The sequence below is a fragment of the Xiphophorus maculatus genome, chromosome 3 (genome assembly GCF_002775205.1).
Source record: "Xiphophorus maculatus strain JP 163 A chromosome 3, X_maculatus-5.0-male, whole genome shotgun sequence".
NCBI classification, from domain to species: domain Eukaryota; kingdom Metazoa; phylum Chordata; class Actinopteri; order Cyprinodontiformes; family Poeciliidae; genus Xiphophorus; species Xiphophorus maculatus.
The window spans coordinates 24672694-24697014 of record NC_036445.1 but is presented as its reverse complement, the minus strand read 5'-3'; the positions used below and the strand labels follow the sequence as shown (position 1 = coordinate 24697014).

At 38.6% G+C, this 24321-nt stretch overlaps 1 protein-coding gene across 2 annotated transcripts; it reads right to left on the bottom strand.

The window, feature by feature from the left end:
• Window positions 1-88: 88 nt before the first annotated feature.
• LOC111608076 (fucolectin-4-like) lies at window positions 89-3208 on the bottom strand. 2 transcript variants are annotated; one of them, XM_023330493.1, is made up of 6 exons: window positions 3112-3208; window positions 2936-3013; window positions 2711-2740; window positions 2338-2620; window positions 1761-1906; window positions 94-1587 (listed from the first exon to the last, which is right to left on the bottom strand). In XM_023330493.1, the coding sequence occupies exons 2-6, from the start codon at window positions 2967-2969 to the stop codon at window positions 1565-1567; spliced, it is 516 nt and encodes a 171-aa protein (XP_023186261.1). In that variant the 5' UTR covers window positions 2970-3013; window positions 3112-3208; the 3' UTR covers window positions 94-1564. The 2 variants fall into 2 exon arrangements, with proteins under 2 accessions (XP_023186260.1, XP_023186261.1); XM_023330492.1 differs by having other exon boundaries at window positions 89-1906.
• Between the last annotated feature and the right edge of the window lie 21113 nt (window positions 3209-24321).

Sequence of the window (24321 nt, the reverse complement as noted above, 5' to 3'; positions counted from 1 at the left end):
GCTTCTTTTTCCCCCCCATAAAACAACACATGGAAGATTTTATTTTACATTACTATGATTTTTTTTTTCTTTTCATATTAGACATCAACATTATGGAACAATCTACCAGCAGATATCAGACAAACATGTCCACTCAGTGTTTTAAGTCAAATTTTGTGTTTTATTGATTTATTTGTTTTTCTTGGTTTTATCTTTAATTTGAACGTTTTAGATTCTTGAAAACAAAAACCGGGTCACAAAGGAATACCACAATTTAAATAAAGTAGAAGTCCTAAATCTCACTGGTACTGACAGATAGAATTAAACTCTTCATAGTCAGACTTGCTGAACCAGCGATGATCTCCTTCTTTCTCCTTGCCTCCACTCATGTCACAGTCTTCGTTATAACCACCCCAGTCCCAGCAATTAAACTTTACAACGTTGTCATCAACCCAGAACCAGAAGTCCAGAGTGCAGGTGTAGCCAAGTCCGATCCAAATGAAGGGACTGTTGGCTTTCTCAGCCTCCAGCTCAGCAAACGTCTGCATCTGTTCATTCAAGATGGAGGCCAGATCCCTGTGGTTATCTCTGCAGTAAGACAGAGCTTCATCTTCATCTTTTGAGTTTGTGTCAACTGAAGAGGTTTCTTCCGCTGATGAATCCTCAAAGATATCATCACATGTTCCAAGTGCAGCTCCGTTTTGATTTCAGGAGCACAGTCGCTTTCCAAAGCAACAGTGTCTTCAGATGTCTTGACTGTCAAATCCATATTGATGGTAACTTTAGAGGAAGCTTCCATGTCCTGTTGATCTTCAGGGACAATGTCGTCCAAACCAAAGTATTTCCATCTCCAGTCCTCTTTGCTTTCTACTGGCATGCCATCGTCTTTCACGTTGTCTTTGGCGACAATGTCAAAACCAAAGTATTTAAATCTTTCATCGTCAGCAGGTGAGCTCTCTGCTGAAACGTCATCTCTAATCCGATATCCCAGCAACTTTTCTACTCCCTTCGTGACAAGAAATCCAAGGCCCCAACCGACAGCAAAAATAATTTTGACTGCAGTTGAAGTAATTTCTAAAAATCGTTTGAAATCGTCTCTTTACCATTAAAAAAGCACTCAAAGCTGCTAAATCAGTTCTCTAAATGAGTGACGTACAGAATTTCAAAACTTGGACATTTATTTCAGTGTAAAATACTTTGTGATGTTTGATACTTTAATGAAAAACAAACATTTACTGTGCTTCTCCATTTATTCTGATAAAACAGTAAAACAACCTAATAAGCAATGGTCATCAGCGGTCATTTACAACAAGCTTTATAGCATTAAACGTCACAAATACTTCATAATATCAGTGAGAATGACACTATACAAACCCAGAACCTCCCGATACACATTCAAATAAATATTACTATGACATAATAAGTTTTGCTCAAAGAAGGAAAATCAAACCAACCACCCAAAAAAAAGGACAGAAATTAAAATGATCATTTCAAACAGAGGGCCGTTCTGTCTGCCTCTGTCCATCCAGGATTCAGAACCGATCTTTGATTTTCTCCTCAGTTTTTCAGGGATTCCTCACAACAATCAGTCATCACAGAATGGAGGTTCTTGAAAAAGAAAAAAAAAAAGTTTCCTCATGTAAATCCAGTCAACATGAAATACATAATCCGCTTGGAGAAGTGATGGGAAATACATACAAGTAAACTACATTTTAAAAACCTATTCATTAGCAGCGTTGCTATCAAGTAATGTGTGACTCCATATTTCAGCGTTAACGTACGTAACGCTGTGCCAGTGATGTTCACGTCACAAAGAACCGTGGCTTTTTGTCCTGGTCTGACCACCGTCACGTAGCGTCCAAACACTGATTTGGGGAACTTGAAGACGTTTATCTGGCCTTCGTTGAACTCTGTGATGTTGCAGGCTCTGAGTAAAAGACAAAATGTATCAGCTGACCAACATCAAAACAATTTGAGCAACAATGAAACACCCAAACAGTGATGCGGAAAAACCCAGAAAACCTGTTTTCAAGTGTTGGGAGTGGAAAAAAACCCCACCTTTTCCCAACTGATTTTTTCATTCACTCTACTGTCTATAAATATGCTATCAAAAAATTTGTTGACAATATTTACATTTTCTGAGACACATATTTTTTACTATCTATAAGCCATGATCATAAGTTACAAGACATAACCTCTTTAGATTTCACTGGTGTAATGAATCTATATTTTTTCCATTAGTTTCACTTTCTGGAATGACGAAAAATACAATTGTTTTGAATTGTACCTGCATTTTACATCGTGTTAAAGCCTGAACATGTGAAATGCAAACACATCGAGGAAACACGAGGCTCTCACAGTTTGCCGTTGTCCTTTGGAGAGTTTCCTACGTAGATCTCGGCAGCCTTTAAGTTCAGACTCGAGCAGTTCCTGTTGTATATACAGACACAGGAGATGTTGTGAACGCCCTGCAGGTCAATTCTCCACCAGGAGTTAGAGTGAATCAGGGTGAGAGAACATGTGGAGCGATTCCCGTCAGAGGCCCTGTCAGCGTTGGTCAGTCGGCTGTACTCCTTAGTGGAGCTCAAAGACTGAGATGCGTTTTTGTCAGTCAGATCAATCATTGGCTGGCTGCAGCAATCTATAAAGAAAAAAGAGACGATCAGACCCGTTCTTTCAAAATTTCATAACATAATTTAAAAAAAACTTAAGGTGACTTATTTGGTCTCACCTGTTGTCTGCTGAGTTACATACAGCCTTCCTGTGAAGTGTGGTAAAAGTCTCATTTTTAATTGCTTAACTACTTTTAGTTTATAACGACAAAATCCTGACTTCTCTGGTTTTCACTGCTTGGCTGTGTCATTCATATATTTCCTCTGTCCTGTTGTACAAATGCTTTTTTAAACACATTATCTCCAAAAATATAGAAATGCTATGGATGAAATGAGCAACTCACCAATCAGTAAGATGGGTAACAGTCTCCACATCATCTTAGGTGGTTTCTGAATTTGTTCTTCATAAATGAATCACAGGACTGAATAAGATATGAGGGAAAAAGTTATTTGTACAAATGCCTTTTCCATTATGAAACCAAGAACAGCTGTCTCATCTAGTCATGTTGAATTCACTCACCTTTGGGACGACGTCGATCACTCTCTGCTGTTTTATGGTTCTCTCTCACTCTCACCTCGGCTTATATTTGCAAATGTTTCTAAGCTGGAACAGAATGTTGTCCAACCTGATCCAAATATACTGTAGATATTTTACTTCAGAAGTACATATTAAAAAAATTTTTGCATCTGATTTCCATAAGTGGAAAAAGAAACAAATGACAGTGCCGCTGTTCATGACTCGTCTGCATTTTCCTGTCATGAAGAGATGTAAATTTGTCCTGGCTGGTTGACAAAGAGACTCTTTAAACAGAGAGCTCTGCATTCATTTTTTTTTTCTGCGATTATGTTTCGGATAGATGAGCCTTTGGTAGACTATATCTTTCCATCTGCAACAGAGGTTCTCATATTTTTACAACATGCACCACCAAAGAAACTTTAACTTATGACCGTAACTTCAAACATTTTTAAAACAGGGCTTGTACCGAGGGTTGACTTTCACAGTTAAATGTTAAATTGAAGTAACCTGCAGCCTAAATTGCAACGTCCCATGTTTTCAAAGTTGCAGATTTTTAAAAAAAACTCTCCTAAAGTTGTTGGGAATCTGAATTCTGCAAACCACAATTGTCATACCAACCTCCAACAGTGGCCTCAAAAATGCTGTGCACCTGAATTTGCATAAATGTTTGACTTGTGTAATTAACAATTTATTACAGTGGTGACTTAAATTGGTCCCTCTGAAGGCCCATGAACCAATTGCACGGCCCACCACTGCCAGACTGGATAGAAATGTAGTACAAAGTAGAAATGAACAAACATGACTTATATTTATTGAGCAATAATTTATTGTGTTTTTGTATGACGTAAAGCTCTTTGAACTGCTGAAATGTGCTATACAAATAAACTTGACTGATTGACTCAATTAGGTTATTTTATCCTTTTCTTAAGTAGTTAATTGAAACTGAAATCTTATTTTCTACATTAAAATAAGATGAAACTTTAACCAAACCTTCATCTGACTGCATTTGTAATTGTGGTTACTTGAAACATTCTCAATTAGAAATTTTCCAGTAGTTTCTTTTCTGGTTTTAAACAATTTTTTAATGATCAGAAACTAACATTAACACCTAACAACCGGCAAATGTTGAAGGTGGGAGATGTCTTGGACAAAACCCCTCAAATTATTTTGGGTAATTCCACAGCTATAAAGTAATTAAGGTCTTTATATGATGAGGAACCTCACCCAGCTCCAAAAGACTAGCCAACAGCAATTAGCAAACCACTGGTGGAACTGCACACATGGTCAGCACATCCAATCCTCCTCAGAACTGTTGAAAGGATTAGTGGAGAAACGCTGTAGTCATCACTTCCTGAAGTCAGTGTCACCTGGTCTGAAAACACTGATATAACGGCCGGACACTGATTTAGGGATTTTGAAGACATTTATTTTGCCTTTTTGGAACTCTGTGACGTTGTAAGCTCTGAATTAAGGAAAAAGTGAAACAAACATCTGATTGTCATCAAATAGTCCTGAACAGTATTGTTACACCCAAACACTGATGCAGATAACCAGCTCAGTAAAGTTTTTAAGTCTGAATAAAAGGGGAACAAAATATAGATCAGATGTAACAGAGAAAGGATGGGGCCTGAATGAAAAAGTTGAAAATGATCAGCCAGTGAGAAAACAATACGTTTGGAGAAGAAACTTTAAAACGTGGCAACATTTGGAGCAGATTCAGGATTCACACAAACATCCGTTTAAGATGTGACATATTATCATTAGTAAACACACACCGTTCAGTGAAATAACGTGGCTTTGAGACATCTTGTGTTAGGAAATGACAGTAATTCAATAATTATTTAAATGCAATTCAATGAAAATGGAAGATCTGATCTGCACTTTTACAACGTTATAACAGGATTTGTAGAAGATCAAGTTCAATAGTTCAGCACTTTCAAATTGAGCCTCATCTTTTGTCTGCTGAGTTTCAAATGACCGTCCCGTAAAGTGCCAGAGAAATGTGTTGAATGATCCACTTTTATCTAGTTTAACAACTTTAAGTTAATTTCATAATTATCTTTAACTTTTTGCTATAATTTTACTGTACATGTTTACACAACAGGGAAAAAAAACAAACTCATTTACTCAACAATGACCAGGAGAGGGCGACAAAACGCAGCTAACCTGGAAGAACCACATTAACTGGTCTTGCAATGCAATCTGTAAACGACCTTACTAGTATTTTGTGTTTCCTCGTGTAAATAAGGAGTATTTGTTGACATGACAGTCTATGCTTTTATTGTGAAAGGGCTTGGAACGGAAAGGTGGCAAACTGACAACTGCTCGGTCATCGCGGAGAGAGCGCGCGCACGTCAGAGCGAAAGGGAGATCATTACGGAGTAATTAAAATTTTATTTGTAGACAATCAGTTAATAGGCGCTTGGTTGATGAGGGAACAATGTGAGTGTTTTGTTGTGTAAATATATGTTCAGTTTTCCTGCGGAACTTGTAGTTCGCTATTGAGTGTGACGGTTTTGTTTTGCCACTAGATGGTGCTAATATACTTTGGTCAACGGTCAACAGTTGAAATACGTTGTATTTTATTTCATGACACAGGGATGTTAAGAGTTTAATAAATACGTGTATTGTAACACATAATTATAGCATGATAAATTACATAAGGTAAAAGATTCAATGTTAAGGTAAAAGGTTAGAACAACGCTGTTTGAGTTACTAATGGTATTTTATTTGTATATTTTGTAGCTCTTACGGTGTGTTCACACACAAAGGCTGTAGAATAAAGGACTGTGAACCATCAGTTTGAGAGACCATCCTTTCAACCGGGACGCTACACAACCAAAGAACTAAACTCAAGAATAAAATCTCCATTGTACATGTTTTGGGTAGGGTGTCACTTTATGCTGCAGTGGTAAGAATAAACAGAAGATCTCTGAAAGGGGCGATTCATAAAAACACAGGGAAGAGGCTGAGATGGGGGTGTTAGAAAATGAGAAAAATGTAAAAAATAAATAAATAAGGTGAGATTAGACATAAAATTCTTTGGCTGATGATCTGTTTGGTGAATCATCCTTTTCACTGAATTCAAATGTAAAAAAAATAATGTTATTATTAGATGTTGTTAAATGTTTTCCTTATGAACAGAGCAAGTAATTAAGGCAAGACATGATAAGTTGAAGAGGATCCTCCTCACTCCCAGTTCAAAATAGATCAAGCAGATGGTTTAGAGCCAGTTTCTAAACGTGACTGATGTGTGTCTAACTTCTAGAAAAATACTTACTCTCTATAAAACCTATCAAAAACACTTGTATCAATTTATTTGCTTACGAGTATTCTCATAGGTAAAATTACACGTACGTATGAGTTGAAAAACAGGACAAATACAAAACTTACATTTATGCACATTTATTGACTTAAATTCACAAATTTAGATGTCTACACATGCATTTTTAATTGACAGTAGTCTTATCTCATACATAACTCCTGGTGTTTCCATAGCAACTAAAACAAACAAGAACCTGACAGGTCATTTGACATCATCATATCATCTATGTTCTCATCGATGATGTCATAAAGGTTCAAATGATTATTATTATCATTTGGAATACAAGAATTCTCAGTTTGCTTTTCAACGGCGTTGGAGGTACAACACTTTGATAGAGAGACGATTTCGGACAGTGATTTTAGAAACCATTTCAACTGCATTCAAAATGATTTTAACTATCGGTTGGGGCCTTGGGTTTCTTGTCACGAAGGGAGTAGAGAAGTTGCTGGGATATCGGATAAAAGATGAAGACATTTCAGCAGAGAGCTCAAGTGACGAAAGTACAAAACACCTTGATTTAGACATTGTCGCCAAAGACAATGTAAGACAAAGTGATGTTTCAGCAGAGAGATCATTTGAAGATGATCGACATAAGTACTTTGGATTTGAAGATTTCTTTGAAGACTGTGTAAAACACCGTGTTGTTTCAGCAGAGAGCTCATCGGAAGATGAAGGATTTGAGAACTCTGAATTTGACATTATTGCCGAAGACAATGTGAAACACAGTTATGCCTCAGCAGAGAGCACATCTGAAGATGAAGGATTTAAGTACTCTGGATTTGAAGTTTTTGCCGTAGACAATGTGAAACACAGTGATGCCTCAGCAGAGAGCTCAACTGAAGACGAAGGATTTGAGTACTCTGGTGTTGACATTGTCGCAGAAGACAATGTGAAACACAGTGATGCCTCAGCAGAGAGCTCAACTGAAGACGAAGGATTTGAGTACTCTGGTGTTGACATTGTCGCAGAAGACAATGTGAAACACAGTGATGCCTCAGCAGAGAGCTCAACTGAAGACGAAGGATTTGAGTACTCTGGTGTTGACATTGTCGCAGAAGACAATGTAAAAGACGATGGAATTTCAGGAGAATTCAAAGAGGATAAGACAGGAAAGTACTTGGGTTTTGACATTTTTCCTGAAGATCAGAAGGACATTGATGCTTCCTCTAAAGTTGAGGAAGTTGCCATCAATACGCATTTGACAGTCAACACATCTGGAGACACTGCTACTTTGGAAAACATCTGTCTTCCAGATGACAAAATGGATGAAGTGTCTGAGTATTCTTCATCAGAAGAATGGTCTTCAGATGAAGAAAGCTCTATAGATGACATTGAAAATGACCCTGACCATTACACTAAGGACGTTGATGCTTCCACTAAGGATGAGGAAGTTTGTTCTGGAAGCCCAAATGCAGAGGATATGTGGACAGAGTTTGGAGAAGTGTATAAGTTTTCTTCTTCAGAGGAATCGTCTTCTGAAGAAGAAAACTCAGAAGATGGAAATCAGAACGACACCGATGATTTCGACCCCATGGATGTAAATATTTACCCAGGGATGTACTTTTGCAAATTCTCCAACTCCTTTTTTAACAGCTGGATGAATGCCACAACACAAAGCACCATGAACTTGACTATTGTCAGAAGGTTTGTGGCTCAGTATCCTGAGGAGATTTCGGAACTTTTTTCAGAGACACCATTGTTTGCGAGGTGCTTCTTTACAGCAATGTACCATCCAGGAAGAGACTTTCCTCCACATGAGATCTTTGCTGTTCAGAATGAACTCGTCGAAACTCTGAAGATTAAGGATGTAAAACATCAGGACAAGCCAGGAGTACTTTTGTTTTATATGTTGCACTATCTGGCCCAGTGTGACATCTACACAAACTCTAAGCTGTATACAACTGACTACTGTGAACAATGTCAGAAGTGTTCAAGAATTATTCGCAACCTTGGTCCTGTCATTCCTCTGCCAAAGGAACAACAAAATGACACCACATCAACTCTTCTGGAGAATTATTGGAGTGGAATGTCAGAAAGTTGCGACACCTGCAAGTCCAACAAAAGGAGGGATTGCTTTTTTAATGAAACTGATGTGATGACCCTGATTCTGCCATGGCCAGACAGTCCAGACGATATCAGACATCCTGTGATACCTGACCCAGTCCTTGAGGTTCCTGTAAAAAATGGAACACAGTTATATCATCTGTCCTCCGTCATTTGCCGGAGACAGGAAACAACTTCTGACACCAGTAACTTTTATACATATCTGGTGTGTGGAGAACTGGTGTTTAAGGCGGAGGATGAGCGGGTATCACTGGAGAATATCGACTGTGGAGCTGACGTTTGCAGCAATGGGTATATCTACATTTATGAAAAAGCCACAGAAGGACGGGACGAATACAGTGTAGGGCTCAGAGTGACAACTGACCAACAACAAAGATAGTGCTTTAGACACATTTTGGAGGAAGTGGGTGGAACATGGCCCACACAGAGTGGGACATGTCCCTGCCTCCATTATCAAGGAGTCTGGGACATGTCCAAGGATTATTATGGGCAACGCTAGATCAGCTCGACATTTAGGAGGAATTATAATGGGACATTTTTGAGGAATTATAATGGGACATTTGGGAGGATTTAATTTTGGACATTTGGGAGGAATTATAATGGGACATTTGGGAGGATTTAATTTTGGACATTTGGGAAGATATAATATGCGACAATTGGGAGGAATTACAATGGGACATTTTTGAGGATTTTCCCCAAATTTCCCATTATAATTCCTTCCAAATGTCCCATATTAATTCCTTTGGGAGGATTTAATTTGGAACATTTTGGAGGAATTATAATGGGACATTTTTGAGGAATTATAATGGGACATTTGGGAGGAATTATAATGGGACATTTGGGAGGATTTAATTTTGGATATTTGGGAGGAATTATAATGGGACATTTTGGAGGATTTTCCCCAAATGTCCCATTATAATTCCTCCCATATGTCCCATATTAATTCCTTTCAGAGGATTTAATATGGCACATTTGGGAAGATTTATAATGGGACATTTTTGAGGAGTTATAATGGGACAATTGGGAGGATTTAATTTTGGACTTTTGGGAAGATATAATATGCGACAATTGGGAGGAATTATAATGGGAAATTTGGGAGGAATTTCCCAAACGTCCCATATTAATTCCTTTGGGAGGATTTAATTTGGGACATTTTGGAGGAATTATAATGGGACATTTGGGAGGAATTACAATGGGACATTTTTGAGGATTTTCCCCAAATTTCCCATTATAATTCCTTCCAAATGTCCCATATTAATTCCTTTGGGAGGATTTAATTTGGAACATTTTGGAGGAATTATAATGGGACATTTTTGAGGAATTATAATGGGACATTTGGGAGGAATTATAATGGGACATTTGGGAGGATTTAATTTTGGATATTTGGGAGGAATTATAATGGGACATTTTGGAGGATTTTCCCCAAATGTCCCATTATAATTCCTCCCATATGTCCCATATTAATTCCTTTCGGAGGATTTAATATGGCACATTTGGGAAGATTTATAATGGGACATTTTTGAGGAGTTATAATGGGACAATTGGGAGGATTTAATTTTGGACTTTTGGGAAGATATAATATGCGACAATTGGGAGGAATTATAATGGGAAATTTGGGAGGAATTTCCCAAACGTCCCATATTAATTCCTTTGGGAGGATTTAATTTGGGACATTTTGGAGGAATTATAATGGGACATTTGGGAGGAATTATAATGGGACATTTTTGAGAAATTATAATGGGACATTTGGGAGGATTTAATATGGGACATTTGGGAGGAATTATAATGGGACATTTTTGAGGAATTATAATGGGACATTTTTGAGAAATTATAATGGGACATTTGGGAGGATTTAATATGGGACATTTGGGAGGAATTATAATGGGACATTTGGGAGGATTTAATTTTGGACATTTGGGAGGAATTGTAATGGGACATTTTTGAGGAGTTATAATGGGACAATTGGGAGGATTTAATTTTGGACTTTTGGGAAGATATAATATGCGACAATTGGGAGGAATTAATATGGGACATATGGGAGGATTTTTCATAAATTTCCATTATAATTCCTTCAAATGTCCCATATTAATTCCTTTCGGAGGATTTAATATGGGACATTTGAGAGGAATTATAATGGGACATTTTTGAGGAATTATAATGGGACATTTTTGAGGAATTATAATGGGACATTTGGGAGGATTTAATATGGGACATTTGGGAGGAATTATAATGGGACAATTGGGAGGATTTAATTTGGGACATTTTTGAGGAATTATAATGGGACATTTGGGAGGATTTAATATGGGACATTTGGGAGGAATTATAATGGGACAATTGGGAGGATTTAATTTGGGACATTTTTGAGGAATTATAATGGGACATTTGGGAGGAATTTCCCAAATGTCCCATATTAATTCTTTTGGGAGGATTTAATATGGGAGGAATTATATTTTGACATTTGTGAGGAATTATAATGGGACAAATGTGGTGGAACGCGAATTTTGCATCATGGATGTGCAGCCAACCGGTGTACCTAATAAAGTGGCCGGTGGTTGTACATACTAGTTTTTTGTTGTTGTTGTTGTTGTTTTTGACAGGAAGCAGAGAAGAAATGGGCAAAGATAGAGGGAGAGGACATGCAGCAGCGATCGTAACATCAGAAATCAGAGCCCAGACGGTTGCATCAAGGATCCCAATCTGTTTGTCTCACTTACGGGTTTCAGCTCATGAAAATATCGTAAGGTCATACTATTAGGTTTCAAAAATCTTTCCTCCAGATTGGCTCGCCTCTTAAGGAGAGGCGGGTCTGCTACTTCCTCTGCATCAATACAGGTGGTACATTTCAAGCAAGAACCTGATTAACCCAAAGTGAGGCTGGAATAAGCTCACAGTGAAACTAAAGATGCTGGGTTGTTTTACTGGAATATTTAAATATTGTATATGAACAGTGCCAGCTTAGATGTGAATGATGTGAGCCGCTTACCAAATAAAAGACTTCACACTGTTTTCGGTTAGGAAATATTTTAAGGGTTAGAATATTTGCTCTTAACACAGGTGACTGTCGCTGGATCCTGCATCCTCCTTCATCAAAACAAAAAATAACTCAGTTTATGTAATACCCACTCTAAACTCAGCAGATGGTCCTTGCTGCAAGCTGATGCTTATGATATATTCCCTGATAGAAATGCTTTTAGATGCATCAGTCAAATACAAACCTTTGCATCTTATTTCCATCAGCTCCCAGAAAAGAATAAGACATGTGGCACTGTGTCTTATTCTTTTTGTTTTGTTATTGTGTCAAGAGATGCAAATACTTTGTGTTTTGCAGAAGGGGTTGCATGAATAAAGGCTGTCATTCACTCCTCTGTTCTTCCTGTTTCTTCCTGTTTCAGAGTTATTACTTTTTGCTCACATTTTAACATCCATCCTTCGATGATCTTACATGTTTATCCCTGTTGGGGTCATGAGGGGTGCTGGTCCCTATCTCCAGCGGTCAATGGGCGAGAGGTGGGGTTCACCGTGGACAGGTCACCAGTCTGTCTCAGGGCAACACAGAGACAGACAGGATAAACAACTATGCACACACACACTCACACCTAGGGAGAACTTAGAGAGACAAGTCAGCCTGACAGGCAACCAAGCAGCTGCTAACTGCTCAACACATTTAAATATATTGACTTTATAGACAGACTGAACTTCAACGATTTAGTTATTAAAATAATAAACTGCATCTCTAACTACATCACTGTCAACAGTGTTCATAATTTAATGTGAAAAGAAACAATTAATTTCAACACATAAAACAGTGGCTGAATAAAAACAGTTTTTCCAGTCATTGGAAGTGGAAATATTCATTTCATAGGCGTGGAAGTGGCACAGGCTATGATGCAGCGTGTTGCAACACTGAATGATGCACCAGCTTCTGGTCAGCAGCTTTGAATCAATGACAAAATATAATAGCTGCTGAAGAAAAACAGCTTCTGCCTTTGTGTTTTGTTAATGTTTGTGTGATGTGGCCAGCTCATCTTCTCTTGATCCTTAAGAAGATGTTTTCTCCTCCCTTTAGTCTCTTACACTGAGCTGCTTCCTCTTCTTGATGCTGAGCTGCAGATTGTGCAACACCAAGCATCTTGTCTGTAGAACTTGATACTTTGTGCTTTTCCTCCAGTTGTGTGAAACACTTTATCTGGACATACATACAGGTGGACTACAAATTGAATAAGTCCATGGAAATGAGCATATTTATGAGTAACTTTTTTGGAGAACACAGATTTAATTGAGATTTCCCTAGTGGGGTCATGAGGGGTGCTGGTGCCTATCTCCAGCTAACTTTTAAGGTGAGAGGCGAGAGAAAACCCTTTCCAGGGGTTCACCCTGGAGGTCGTCAGTCTGTTGCAGGGCAACACAGAGACAGACAGGACAAACACCTTGTGAATTTAAGTCAATAAATACAAAACTTACATTTATGCATTTATTGACTTAAATTCACAAATTTAGATGTCTACGCATGCATTTTTAATTGACAGTAGTCTTAGCTCATACATAACTCCTTGTGTTTCCATAGCAACTGAAACAAACAAGAACCTGGCAGGTCGTTTGACATCATCATGTCATCGATGTTCTCATCGATGATGTCATAAAGGTTCAAATGATTATTATTATCATTTGGAATACAAGAATTCTCAGTTTGCTTTTCAACGCCGTTGGAGGTACAACACTTTGATAGAGAGACGATTTCGGACAGTGATTTTAGAAACCATTTCAACTGCAGTCAAAATGATTTTAACTATCGGTTGGGGCCTTGGGTTTCTTGTCACGAAGGGAGTAGAGAAGTTGCTGGGATATCGGATTAAAGATGAAGACATTTCAGCAGAGAGCTCAAGTGACGAAAGTTCAAAACACCTTGATTTAGACATTGTCGCCGAAGACAATGTAAGACAAAGTGATGTTTCAGCAGAGAGATCAGCTGAAGATGAACGAGATAAATACTTTGGATTTGAAGATTTCTTTGAAGACTGTGTAAAACACCGGGTTGTTTCAGCAGAGAGCTCATCGGAAGATGAAGAATTTCAGTACTCTGGTTTTGACATTGTCGCAGAAGACAATGTGAAACACAGTGATGTTTCAGCAGAGAGATCATCTGAAGATGAAGAATTTAAGTACTCTGGATTGGACATTGTTGCAGAAGACAATGTAAAAGTCGATGGAATTTCAGGAGAAATCAAAGAGGATAAGACAGGAAAGTACTTGGGTTTCGACATTTTTCCTGAAGGTCAGAAGGACATTGATGCTTCCTCTAAAGTTGAGGAAGTTGCCATCAATACACATTTGACAGTCAACACATCTGGAGACATTGCTGCTTTGGAAAACGTCTGTCTTCCTGACAACAAAATGGAGCTGGAATTTGAAATCTACTCTGGGGACACAGAAATAAACATTGATGACACCCCAGAATACTTTGATGATTTTGTTGAACAAATGGCTGTGAAAGAAAGTTGTGACAGCAAGGAAAATCTGATGAATTTTGAAAAAGTCCTTGAAAATCCATCAACAGTAGAAACCGCTTCAGTTGATGTAAAGTCGATGGGTGAAATTAAAAATTACACAGACCACTTTGAGAACCTGGACACTAAATATATGGATGATTCACCCAAGGAAGTTGACTCTGGAAGCAGAAATGCTGCAAAGGTCGTGTCACATATTGATGAAGTGTCTGAGTATTCTTCATCAGAAGAATGGTCTTCAGATGAAGAAAGCTCTATAGATGACACTGAAAATGAACCTGACCATTACGATAGCATTTACGCTAAGGATGTTGATGCTTCCACTAAGGATGAGGAAATTTGTTCTGGAAGCTCAAATGCAGAGGATATGTGGACAGAGTTTGGAGAAGTGTATAAGTTTTCTTCTTCAGAGGAATCGTCTTCTGAAGAAGAAAACTCAGAAGATGGAAATCAGAACGACACCGATGATTTCGACCCCATGGATGTAAATATTTACCCAGGAATGTACTTTTGCAAATTCTCCAACTCCTTTTTTAACAGCTGGATGAATGCCACAACACAAAGCACCATGAACTTGACTATTGTCAGAAGGTTTGTGGCTCAGTATCCTGAGGAGATTTCGGAACTTTTTGCAGAGACACCATTGTTTGCGAGGTGTTTCTTTACAGCAATGTACCATCCAGGAAGAGACTTTCCTCCACATGAGATCTTTGCTGTTCAGAATGAACTCGTTGAAACTTTGAAGATTAAGGATGTTAAACATCAGGACAAGCCAGGAGTACTTTTGTTTTATATGTTGCACTATCTGGCCCAGTGTGACATCTACACCAACTCTAAGCTGTATACAACTGACTACTGTGAACAATGTCAGAAGTGTTCAAGAATTATTCGCAACCTTGGTCCTGTCATTCCTCTGCCAAAGGAACAACAAAATGACACCACATCAACTCTTCTGGAGAATTATTGGAGTGGAATGTCAGAAAGTTGCGACACCTGCAAGTCCAACAAAAGGAGGGATTGCTTTTTTAATGAAACTGATGTGATGACCCTGATTCTGCCATGGCCAGACAGTCCAGACGATATCAGAAATCCTGTGATACCTGACCCAGTCCTTGAGGTTCCTGTAAAAAATGGAACACAGTTATATCATCTGTCCTCCGTCATTTGCAGGAGACAGGAAACAACTTCTGACACCAGTAACTTTTATACATATCTGGTGTGTGGAGAACTGGTGTTTAAGGCGGAGGATGAGCGGGTATCACTGGAGAATATCGACTGTGGAGCTGACGTTTGCAGCAATGGGTATATCTACATTTATGAAAAAGCCACAGAAGGACGGGACGAATACAGTGTAGGGCTCAAAGTGACAACTGACCAGCAACAAAGATAGTGCTTTAGACACATTTTGGAGGAAGTGGGTGGAACATGGCCCACACAGAGTGGGACATGTCCCTGCCTCCATTATCAAGGAGTCTGGGACATGTCCAAGGATTATTATGGGCAACGCTAGATCAGCTCGACATTTAGGAGGAATTATAATGGGACATTTGGGAGGAATTATAATGGGACATTTGGGAGGATTTAATTTTGGACATTTGGGAGGAATTATAATGGGACATTTGGGAGGATTTAATTTTGGACATTTGGGAAGATATAATATGCGACAATTGGGAGGAATTACAATGGGACATTTTTGAGGATTTTCCCCAAATTTCCCATTATAATTCCTTCCAAATGTCCCATATTAATTCCTTTGGGAGGATTTAATTTGGAACATTTTGGAGGAATTATAATGGGACATTTTTGAGGAATTATAATGGGACATTTGGGAGGAATTATAATGGGACATTTGGGAGGATTTAATTTTGGATATTTGGGAGGAATTATAATGGGACATTTTGGAGGATTTTCCCCAAATGTCCCATTATAATTCCTCCCATATGTCCCATATTAATTCCTTTCGGAGGATTTAATATGGCACATTTGGGAAGATTTATAATGGGACATTTTTGAGGAGTTATAATGGGACAATTGGGAGGATTTAATTTTGGACTTTTGGGAAGATATAATATGCGACAATTGGGAGGAATTATAATGGGAAATTTGGGAGGAATTTCCCAAACGTCCCATATTAATTCCTTTGGGAGGATTTAATTTGGGACATTTTGGAGGAATTATAATGGGACATTTGGGAGGAATTATAATGGGACATTTTTGAGAAATTATAATGGGACATTTGGGAGGATTTAATATGGGACATTTGGGAGGAATTATAATGGGACATTTTTGAGGAATTATAATGGGACATTTTTGAGAAATTATAATGGGACATTTGGGAGGATTTAATATGGGACATTTGGGAGGAATTATAATGGGACATTTGGGAGGATTTAATTTTGGACATTTGGGAGGAATTGTAATGGGACATTTTTGAGGAGTTATAATGGGACAATTGGGAGGATTTAATTTTGGACTTTTGGGAAGATATAATATGCGACAATTGGGAGGAATTAATATGGGACATATGGGAGGATTTTTCATAAATTTCCATTATAATTCCTTCAAATGTCACATATTAATTCCTTTCGGAGGATTTAATATGGGACATTTGAGAGGAATTATAATGGGACATTTTTGAGGAATTATAATGGGACATTTTTGAGGAATTATAATGGGACATTTGGGAGGATTTAATATGGGACATTTGGGAGGAATTATAATGGGACAATTGGGAGGATTTAATTTGGGACATTTTTGAGGAATTATAATGGGACATTTGGGAGGATTTAATATGGGACATTTGGGAGGAATTATAATGGGACAATTGGGAGGATTTAATTTGGGACATTTTTGAGGAATTATAATGGGACATTTGGGAGGAATTTCCCAAATGTCCCATATTAATTCTTTTGGGAGGATTTAATATGGGAGGAATTATATTTTGACATTTGTGAGGAATTATAATGGGACAAATGTGGTGGAACGCGAATTTTGCATCATGGATGTGCAGCCAACCGGTGTACCTAATAAAGTGGCCGGTGGTTGTACATACTAGTTTTTTGTTGTTGTTGTTGTTGTTTTTGACAGGAAGCAGAGAAGAAATGGGCAAAGATAGAGGGAGAGGACATGCAGCAGCGATCGTAACATCAGAAATCAGAGCCCAGACGGTTGCATCAAGGATCCCAATCTGTTTGTCTCACTTACGGGTTTCAGCTCATGAAAATATCGTAAGGTCATACTATTAGGTTTCAAAAATCTTTCCTCCAGATTGGCTCGCCTCTTAAGGAGAGGCGGGTCTGCTACTTCCTCTGCATCAATACAGGTGGTACATTTCAAGCAAGAACCTGATTAACCCAAAGTGAGGCTGGAATAAGCTCACAGTGAAACTAAAGATGCTGGGTTGTTTTACTGGAATATTTAAATATTGTATATGAACAGTGCCAGCTTAGATGTGAATGATGTGAGCCGCTTACCAAATAAAAGACTTCACACTGTTTTCGGTTAGGAAATATTTTAAGGGTTAGAATATTTGCTCTTAACACAGGTGACTGTCGCTGGATCCTGCATCCTCCTTCATCAAAACAAAAAATAACTCAGTTTATGTAATACCCACTCTAAACTCAGCAGATGGTCCTTGCTGCAAGCTGATGCTTATGATATATTCCCTGATAGAAATGCTTTTAGATGCATCAGTCAAATACAAACCTTTGCATCTTATTTCCATCAGCTCCCAGAAAAGAATAAGACATGTGGCACTGTGTCTTATTCTTTTTGTTTTGTTATTGTGTCAAGAGATGCAAATACTTTGTGTTTTGCAGAAGGGGTTGCATGAATAAAGGCTGTCATTCACTCCTCTGTTCTTCCTGTTTCTTCCTGTTTCAGAGTTATTACTTTTTGCTCACATTTTAACATCCATCCTTCGATGATCTTACATGTTTATCCCTGTTGGGGTCATGAGGGGTGCTGGTCCCTATCTCCAGCGGTCAATGGGCGAGAGGTGGGGTTCACCGTGGACAGGTCACCAGTCAGTCTCAGGGCAACACAGAGACAGACAGGATAAACAACTATGCACACACACACTCACACCTAGGGAGAACTTAGAGAGACAAGTCAGCCTGACAGGCAACCAAGCAGCTGCTAACTGCTCAACACATTTAAATATATTGACTTTATAGACAGACTGAACTTCAACGATTTAGTTATTAAAATAATAAACTGCATCTCTAACTACATCACTGTCAACAGTGTTCATAATTTAATGTGAAAAGAAACAATTAATTTCAACACATAAAACAGTGGCTGAATAAAAACAGTTTTTCCAGTCATTGGAAGTGGAAATATTCATTTCATAGGCGTGGAAGTGGCACAGGCTATGATGCAGCGTGTTGCAACACTGAATGATGCACCAGCTTCTGGTCAGCAGCTTTGAATCAATGACAAAATATAATAGCTGCTGAAGAAAAACAGCTTCTGCCTTTGTGTTTTGTTAATGTTTGTGTGATGTGGCCAGCTCATCTTCTCTTGATCCTTAAGAAGATGTTTTCTCCTCCCTTTAGTCTCTTACACTGAGCTGCTTCCTCTTCTTGATGCTGAGCTGCAGATTGTGCAACACCAAGCATCTTGTCTGTAGAACTTGATACTTTGTGCTTTTCCTCCAGTTGTGTGAAACACTTTATCTGGACATACATACAGGTGGACTACAAATTGAATAAGTCCATGGAAATGAGCATATTTATGAGTAACTTTTTTGGAGAACACAGATTTAATTGAGATTTCCCTAGTGGGGTCATGAGGGGTGCTGGTGCCTATCTCCAGCTAACTTTTAAGGTGAGAGGCGAGAGAAAACCCTTTCCAGGGGTTCACCCTGGAGGTCGTCAGTCTGTTGCAGGGCAACACAGAGACAGACAGGACAAACACCTTGTGAATTTAAGTCAATAAATACAAAACTTACATTTATGCATTTATTGACTTAAATTCACAAATTTAGATGTCTACGCATGCATTTTTAATTGACAGTAGTCTTAGCTCATACATAACTCCTTGTGTTTCCATAGCAACTGAAACAAACAAGAACCTGGCAGGTCGTTTGACATCATCATGTCATCGATGTTCTCATCGATGATGTCATAAAGGTTCAAATGATTATTATTATCATTTGGAATACAAGAATTCTCAGTTTGCTTTTCAACGCCGTTGGAGGTACAACACTTTGATAGAGAGACGATTTCGGACAGTGATTTTAGAAACCATTTCAACTGCAGTCAAAATGATTTTAACTATCGGTTGGGGCCTTGGGTTTCTTGTCACGAAGGGAGTAGAGAAGTTGCTGGGATATCGGATTAAAGATGAAGACATTTCAGCAGAGAGCTCAAGTGACGAAAGTTCAAAACACCTTGATTTAGACATTGTCGCCGAAGACAATGTAAGACAAAGTGATGTTTCAGCAGAGAGATCAGCTGAAGATGAACGAGATAAATACTTTGGATTTGAAGATTTCTTTGAAGACTGTGTAAAACACCGGGTTGTTTCAGCAGAGAGCTCATCGGAAGATGAAGAATTTCAGTACTCTGGTTTTGACATTGTCGCAGAAGACAATGTGAAACACAGTGATGTTTCAGCAGAGAGATCATCTGAAGATGAAGAATTTAAGTACTCTGGATTGGACATTGTTGCAGAAGACAATGTAAAAGTCGATGGAATTTCAGGAGAAATCAAAGAGGATAAGACAGGAAAGTACTTGGGTTTCGACATTTTTCCTGAAGGTCAGAAGGACATTGATGCTTCCTCTAAAGTTGAGGAAGTTGCCATCAATACACATTTGACAGTCAACACATCTGGAGACATTGCTGCTTTGGAAAACGTCTGTCTTCCTGACAACAAAATGGAGCTGGAATTTGAAATCTACTCTGGGGACACAGAAATGAACATTGATGACACCCCAGAATACTTTGATGATTTTGTTGAACAAATGGCTGTGAAAGAAAGTTGTGACAGCAAGGAAAATCTGATGAATTTTGAAAAAGTCCTTGAAAATCCATCAACAGTAGAAACCGCTTCAGTTGATGTAAAGTCGATGGGTGAAATTAAAAATTACACAGACCACTTTGAGAACCTGGACACTAAATATATGGATGATTCACCCAAGGAAGTTGACTCTGGAAGCAGAAATGCTGCAAAGGTCGTGTCACATATTGATGAAGTGTCTGAGTATTCTTCATCAGAAGAATGGTCTTCAGATGAAGAAAGCTCTATAGATGACACTGAAAATGAACCTGACCATTACGATAGCATTTACGCTAAGGATGTTGATGCTTCCACTAAGGATGAGGAAATTTGTTCTGGAAGCCCAAATGCAGAGGATATGTGGACAGAGTTTGGAGAAGTGTATAAGTTTTCTTCTTCAGAGGAATCGTCTTCTGAAGAAGAAAACTCAGAAGATGGAAATCAGAACGACACCGATGATTTCGACACCATGGATGTAAATATTTACCCAGGAATGTACTTTTGCAAATTCTCCAACTCCTTTTTTAACAGCTGGATGAATGCCACAACACAAAGCACCATGAACTTGACTATTGTCAGAAGGTTTGTGGCTCAGTATCCTGAGGAGATTTCGGAACTTTTTGCAGAGACACCATTGTTTGCGAGGTGTTTCTTTACAGCAATGTACCATCCAGGAAGAGACTTTCCTCCACATGAGATCTTTGCTGTTCAGAATGAACTCGTTGAAACTTTGAAGATTAAGGATGTTAAACATCAGGACAAGCCAGGAGTACTTTTGTTTTATATGTTGCACTATCTGGCCCAGTGTGACATCTACACCAACTCTAAGCTGTATACAACTGACTACTGTGAACAATGTCAGAAGTGTTCAAGAATTATTCGCAACCTTGGTCCTGTCATTCCTCTGCCAAAGGAACAACAAAATGACACCACATCAACTCTTCTGGAGAATTATTGGAGTGGAATGTCAGAAAGTTGCGACACCTGCAAGTCCAACAAAAGGAGGGATTGCTTTTTTAATGAAACTGATGTGATGACCCTGATTCTGCCATGGCCAGACAGTCCAGACGATATCAGAAATCCTGTGATACCTGACCCAGTCCTTGAGGTTCCTGTAAAAAATGGAACACAGTTATATCATCTGTCCTCCGTCATTTGCAGGAGACAGGAAACTACTTCTGACACCAGTAACTTTTATACATATCTGGTGTGTGGAGAACTGGTGTTTAAGGCGGAGGATGAGCGGGTATCACTGGAGAATATCGACTGTGGAGCTGACGTTTGCAGCAATGGGTATATCTACATTTATGAAAAAGCCACAGAAAAACGGGACGAATACAGTGTAGGGCTCAGAGTGACAACTGACCAACAACAAAGATAGTGCTTTAGACACATTTTGGAGGAAGTGGGTGGAACATGGCCCACACAGAGTGGGACATGTCCCTGCCTCCATTATCAAGGAGTCTGGGACATGTCCAAGGATTATTATGGGCAACGCTAGATCAGCTCGACATTTGGGAGGAATTATAATGGGACATGTGGGAGGATTTAATATGGGACATTTTTGAGGAATTATAATGGGACATTTGGGAGGATTTTTCCCAAATTTCCCATTATATTTCCTCCCAAATGTCCCATATTAATTCCTTTGGGAGGATTTAATTTGGGACATTTGGGAGGAATTATAATGGGACATTTGGGAGGATTTAATATGGGACATTTTGGAGGATTTTATTTTGGACATTTGGGAGGAATTATAATGGGACATTTTTGAGGATTTTATTTTGGACATTTGGGAGGAATTATAATGGGACATTTTTGAGGATTTTCCTCCAATTTCCCATTATAATTCCTCCCATATGTCCCATATTAATTCCTTTCGGAGGATTTAATATGGGACATTTCGGAGGAATTATAATGGGACATTTGGGAGGAATTATAATGGGATAATTGGGAGGATTTTTCATAAATTTCCCATTATAATTCCTCCCAAATGTCCCATATTAATTCCTTTGGGAGGATTTAATATGGGACATTTTTGAGGAATTAATACGGGACATTTCAGAGGAATTATCATGGGACATTTGGGAAGAATTATAATGGCACAATATGGAGGAATTATAATGGGGAATAAATTCCCCCCAAATGTCCCATTATAATTCCTTTGGGAGGATTTATAATGGGACATTTGGGAAGAATTATAATGGGATAATTGGGAGGAATTATAATGGGACATTTGGGGGGAATTTCCCAAATGTCCCATTATAATTCCTCCCAAACGTCCCATATTAATTCCTTTGGGAGGAAACTCTCTGCTTTCCTTGGTGGTTCCACCTTCTGCATCTCCATTTGCAATACCATTCAGTTGTATTCAATGTCACCTCAGCAATGTGTTTTTTTTCCTCTCATTCAGGGTTTTCAACATCACAAGCTTCCAAAAAGATCAGATAAATGTCTTCGAATTTCCCACATCGGTGTCTGGATGCTACGTCACTGTGATCAGACCAGGAAACCAATTCATGGTTCTTTGTGAGGTGAACATCACTGGCACAGAGCGAGGTATGTTTCATTTAGTTCTCAGCCTTAAATTAGGGCAAATAAATTAATTGGAAGCTGAAGATGATTTGACTTTCAAATTTCTCCATTACTTTTCAAGCAAAGACCAAAAATGCTTTGGTCTCAGTTTATGTCATGTTTACTGATACAATATATAGATAATATTTTATTTATTTGGACATCTTTTGTGTGTACTCATTTTCTCACTTTAAAGTGCTGCATTAATCTGTCTGTGAAATGCTCTGTCAGAGAAAAGATGTTTATATCCCGATGAATTTTGTAATCCAGTTAAATGCAATTATTTGTCTGAACCATGTCCATAATTTTAATATTCTAGTAACAGAGATTTATATACACTCTTTAAAGGCAGGAATCAAAAACTCTACATTTAGAGTTTCTAATGATACACCGGAACAGATTTTTATGTTTGTTTGTTTGTATCTTTTAGACTGAAAGACTAATATAGCTTAAGCCTCGTTGTCGATTTTCAATGAAGATTTTCCATACAAGCAGAAATGTATACACACCCTCACACACACCTCTACTAAACTTTTGACGAATGTCCCGTCTACAAGTTGCATGTTGATCACAGACATTTTGTCTCTGTTTACAACTTTCTGTGATAATTCTAGCTAACGCTGGACCTCTTCTTGATAGAAACAGTAGACTTTTATCAAGCTGGTTGGTTTTCTGGCAGATATTCTGACTTTCAGTAGACTTGAAGGTCGGCTGCTTTCGTTCTGATGTGTGTTTCTTTGTCCCGTTGGAACAACCAGCTCTGTCAAAGTTTCAACCATCTCACCCAAACTCTCACCTCCAATGAATGGAGACTGGTTGGGATGCTTAAGAACAACAGAGGCAGAAACAAGACTCAGGCTAGCATGGAAGCTAATGGAACAGCAGCATCTCTAAATGCAGTGACGTAACTTAGTCCTGTCCCAGATTGCTAAAATGTGCCCCATTTATTATTCTAATATGGACAAAATTGTAAATATACTCATTTCCTCTCTTCCCCTTCCTTTACCAGAATCTCCCTTTAAGCTGATCGGCACAAACAAGACGTGGGGAGAAGCTCTGTCTTACTGCAGGGATAACCACAGAGGTCTGGCCTCCATCTTGGATGAACAGATGCAGACCTTTGCTGAGCTGGAGGCTGAGAAAGCCAACAGTCCCTTCGTTTGGATCGGACTTCACTACGACTGCAGCCTGGAGTCTTGGTTCTGGGTGGATGAATGTAATGTTCAATATAATAAGTGCGACACCAGCGGAGCCATGGAGACAGAAGGAGAGCATCTCTGGTCCAACAAGTCTGGTGATGAAAAGTTCAATTTCATCTGTGCATTGAAATAACACTGCAAACAGATTTTATTTACTCTGTCAGTTCTCTCTCATGAAGAAAGAAAAGCTTCTGTCTCTGATCTTCGTTCATTGTGTTTGTGTGATGTGGACAGTGTCTCGTCCTCTGTTCCTTGAGAAGATGTTCTCTCCTCGCTGGTGTCTCCGGTTCTACACTGAGATTCTTCTTCCTTCCTGACTTCATTAAACGGAGCTCTGTTTGGGAGCAAACACTGTTAGAAACTTTAATTTATACGGGAACCAGAAGATATTTGCATGTTTTCTTCACAATAAAATATCAGCTTTCACAATTTCTCTTTTATGCATCATATATTATGCAAAACAGCATCACAGGATTTGGGGATTATATATAACCACAACCGCTTTCTTTTATGTTAATTCCTCTGTATTACTATTGCCATTATT

Excerpts from the sequence above, each read along its gene's own strand:
- LOC111608076 (XM_023330492.1), bottom strand. The coding sequence starts at position 2,969 with ATGATGTGGAGACTGTTACCCATCTTACTGATTG. Across the intron at positions 2,741-2,935 it reads GTTACCCATCTTACTGATTG|GAAGGCTGTATGTAACTCAG; the intron begins GTGAGTTGCTCA and ends CACACTTCACAG. Across the intron at positions 2,621-2,710 it reads TGTAACTCAGCAGACAACAG|ATTGCTGCAGCCAGCCAATG; the intron begins GTGAGACCAAAT and ends TTTTCTTTATAG.